The sequence below is a fragment of the Silurus aristotelis genome (genome assembly GCF_946808225.1).
Source record: "Silurus aristotelis genome assembly, chromosome: 25".
Lineage (NCBI taxonomy): Eukaryota > Metazoa > Chordata > Actinopteri > Siluriformes > Siluridae > Silurus > Silurus aristotelis.
The window spans coordinates 19,064,860-19,067,359 of record NC_139598.1 but is presented as its reverse complement, the minus strand read 5'-3'; the positions used below and the strand labels follow the sequence as shown (position 1 = coordinate 19,067,359).

General features: G+C 46.6%; 1 protein-coding gene across 1 annotated transcript in view; it reads right to left on the bottom strand.

The window, feature by feature from the left end:
• nr0b2a (nuclear receptor subfamily 0, group B, member 2a) overlaps positions 1-1,170 on the bottom strand; it is a 1,841-nt gene extending 671 nt beyond the window's left edge. The window contains exons 1-2 of the mRNA XM_083529320.1: positions 324-1,170; positions 1-170 (exon numbers count right to left, since the gene is read on the bottom strand). The exon at positions 1-170 is cut by the window's left edge and continues 671 nt beyond it. Coding sequence (XP_083385446.1) covers positions 1-170; positions 324-834 — 681 coding nt within the window. The 5' untranslated portion in view covers positions 835-1,170. The remainder of the gene's footprint in view (positions 171-323) is intronic.
• Between the last annotated feature and the right edge of the window lie 1,330 nt (positions 1,171-2,500).

Genomic DNA, 2,500 nt, shown 5'->3' with positions numbered 1-2,500 from the left:
TTCGGTGATGAGTTCAGGTGTGACGCTCTGCAGCGAGGACACAGCAAGAAGGACACGTGCAATACTTCCTCCATCACCTGAGTGCAGGAGCAACAGAACCTCCCTCAGAGCATGCTGAGCTTCATGCTGAAGACCTTCTACCAACGGCACCACCTGCAGGCCAGGGACATCTACACACACACACACACACACACACACACACACACACACACACACACACACACGAACATTATATGCTTCGTCAGGTGTTTGTTAGGGTGTGTGTGGTTGTGTGTGTGTATGTGTGTGTGTGTGTGTGTGTGTGTGTGTGTGTGCTCACTCACCTGGATTAAATATCATGGTACCCTTCAGGTAAGCGTACTCTTTAGGACTCAGGTCCAGACTCCAGAGCTTCCTGAGACAGGCTTTGAGGTTCTGGACTGCACTCAGTGTAGGTTCTTCTCGGTTCTCTCTGTGCTCATTTTCTCGGTTCAAAAGAATCTTCCTCAGCATGCTGCTCACAGGCTCCTGCTCCACTTCGAAGCTCACATGCTCCTGTGCCAGTCCCAGGATGAAGAGCTGATGCCAGCAGTGTTGCAGCAGCGTGAGCTGGTCCTCGGGTGGAAGCTGCTGAAAGGCGGGAAGACTCGCCACAAAGCGTACGGTTTTGACGAGGATGTTGGCTGCCGCCATGCAGGTGTCACGTGACCTGAGGCGTACGGTACGATGCGTGTCGCAGTGACAGTGGCCAGACGGTGGGTAGTTCAGCTCAGTGGCTTCAGCGTCTCCGGTGAGGATGTGGAACAGGATGGCGTGAGCTCCAGACCTCTCTGAACACCGACACTCACAGTCCATGTTCCTGCAGTGTGTGAAAGTGGTGTGTAGTAGAAACCTATGTGGAGCTGACCAGCAACACGTCCAGGCTCTGAGGAGCGAGACGGCTCGCTTAGCACCACCCTCACTTTATAAAGCTTAGGAACCGAGCTTCAACACTGACCTTTAACCGAACGCCACGCCTCTTTTCCTCCTCGCGCTAAACAACGAGAAACGCAGTGTGTGAATGAACCGAGTCACTGCCTTATCTCACGCAGGATCATTAAACCAGGCCGTACCACGGATCCAAGGACTTCTGCAAGCACCAACAGCTGGCCTCTCACCCGAGTAAACAACTGGGAGGTCAATGACCCTGCTATGACCTTGATATATATATATATATATATATATATATATAATACACACACACACATAGAGCAGAACAGGGTATTGCTTACTTCATCTCATAGCATTTAGAACTAAATTTAACAGAATTTAAGTTTATTTATTAAGTAAGCAGCTGTTTCTACACACACACACACACACACACACACACACACACACACACACACACACACACACACACACACACACACACTCTAACTTTCAGACAGCAGCATCAGTCACTGTTTATTATTTATTTACTAAAGAACAATTTTTTTAGTTACATTACACACTTAATTCTCTCAGAATCCCAGTTTGTCGTCTCTGTGCTGAGAATTTCACAAAACACTGGAGACTCGTTCCATTAATAATGATGATGATATTTAGTTTATTACAGCAGCAGTGCCAAGCACAGAGTTGATAAACTAATCATTTAACTGCTCTGAATCACACACACACACACACACACACACACACACACACTGTAAGTGAAGGAGGAGGTGTGTACTATGGGAAGCAGGTGAAGGAAAGTCCATGTGATTGAAAACAATCCAAAACAGAATCGGAAACTCAGACCTCAGGTTTGAAGTGTGAAAAGAACAGCAAAGGAACCTGCACCTCTGTGTTCTTCACCCGTTATCTTTATCTCCATAATGCATACCTAACATCTCCACCTTCATAACATTGAAGTTGGAGGAACTAAAATCATCAATGAAAGAAAACAAAAAGCCTTTATAAGTTCTGATTCCTGAATATGATGCAGTGCAGCACTGAGGAAGCCCAGACAAACCCCTCAGCCCCACACAAACTGCCCCACCTACAGGTAGTGCTCAGAGTTGTGTAGTGCAGTGTATTGTAGTGTGTGTGGTGTAGTGTAGTGTGTGTAGTGTAGTGCGTGTGTGTAGTGTAGTGTGTGTAGTGTGTGTAGTGTGTGTGGTGTAGTGTAGTGTAGTGTGTGGTGTAGTCTAGTGTTGTGTAGTGTGTGTAGTGTAGTGTAGTGTTGTGTAGTGTGTGCAGTGTAGTGTAGTGTAGTGTAGTGTGTGCAGTGTAGTGTAGTGTTGTGTAGTGTATGTAGTGTAGTGTAGTGTTGTGTAGTGTATGTAGTGTAGTGTTGTGTACTGTGTGCAGTGTAGTGTGTGTAGTGTAGTGTAGTGTTGTGTAGTGTGTGCAGTGTAGTGTGTGTAGTGTTGTGTGTGCAGTGTAGTGTGTGTAGTGTGTGCAGTGTAGTGTGTGGTGTAGTGTAGTGTTGTGTAGTGTGTGCAGTGTAGTGTGTGTAGTGTTGTGTGTGCAGTGTAGTGTGTGTAGTGTGTGCAGTGTAGTGTGT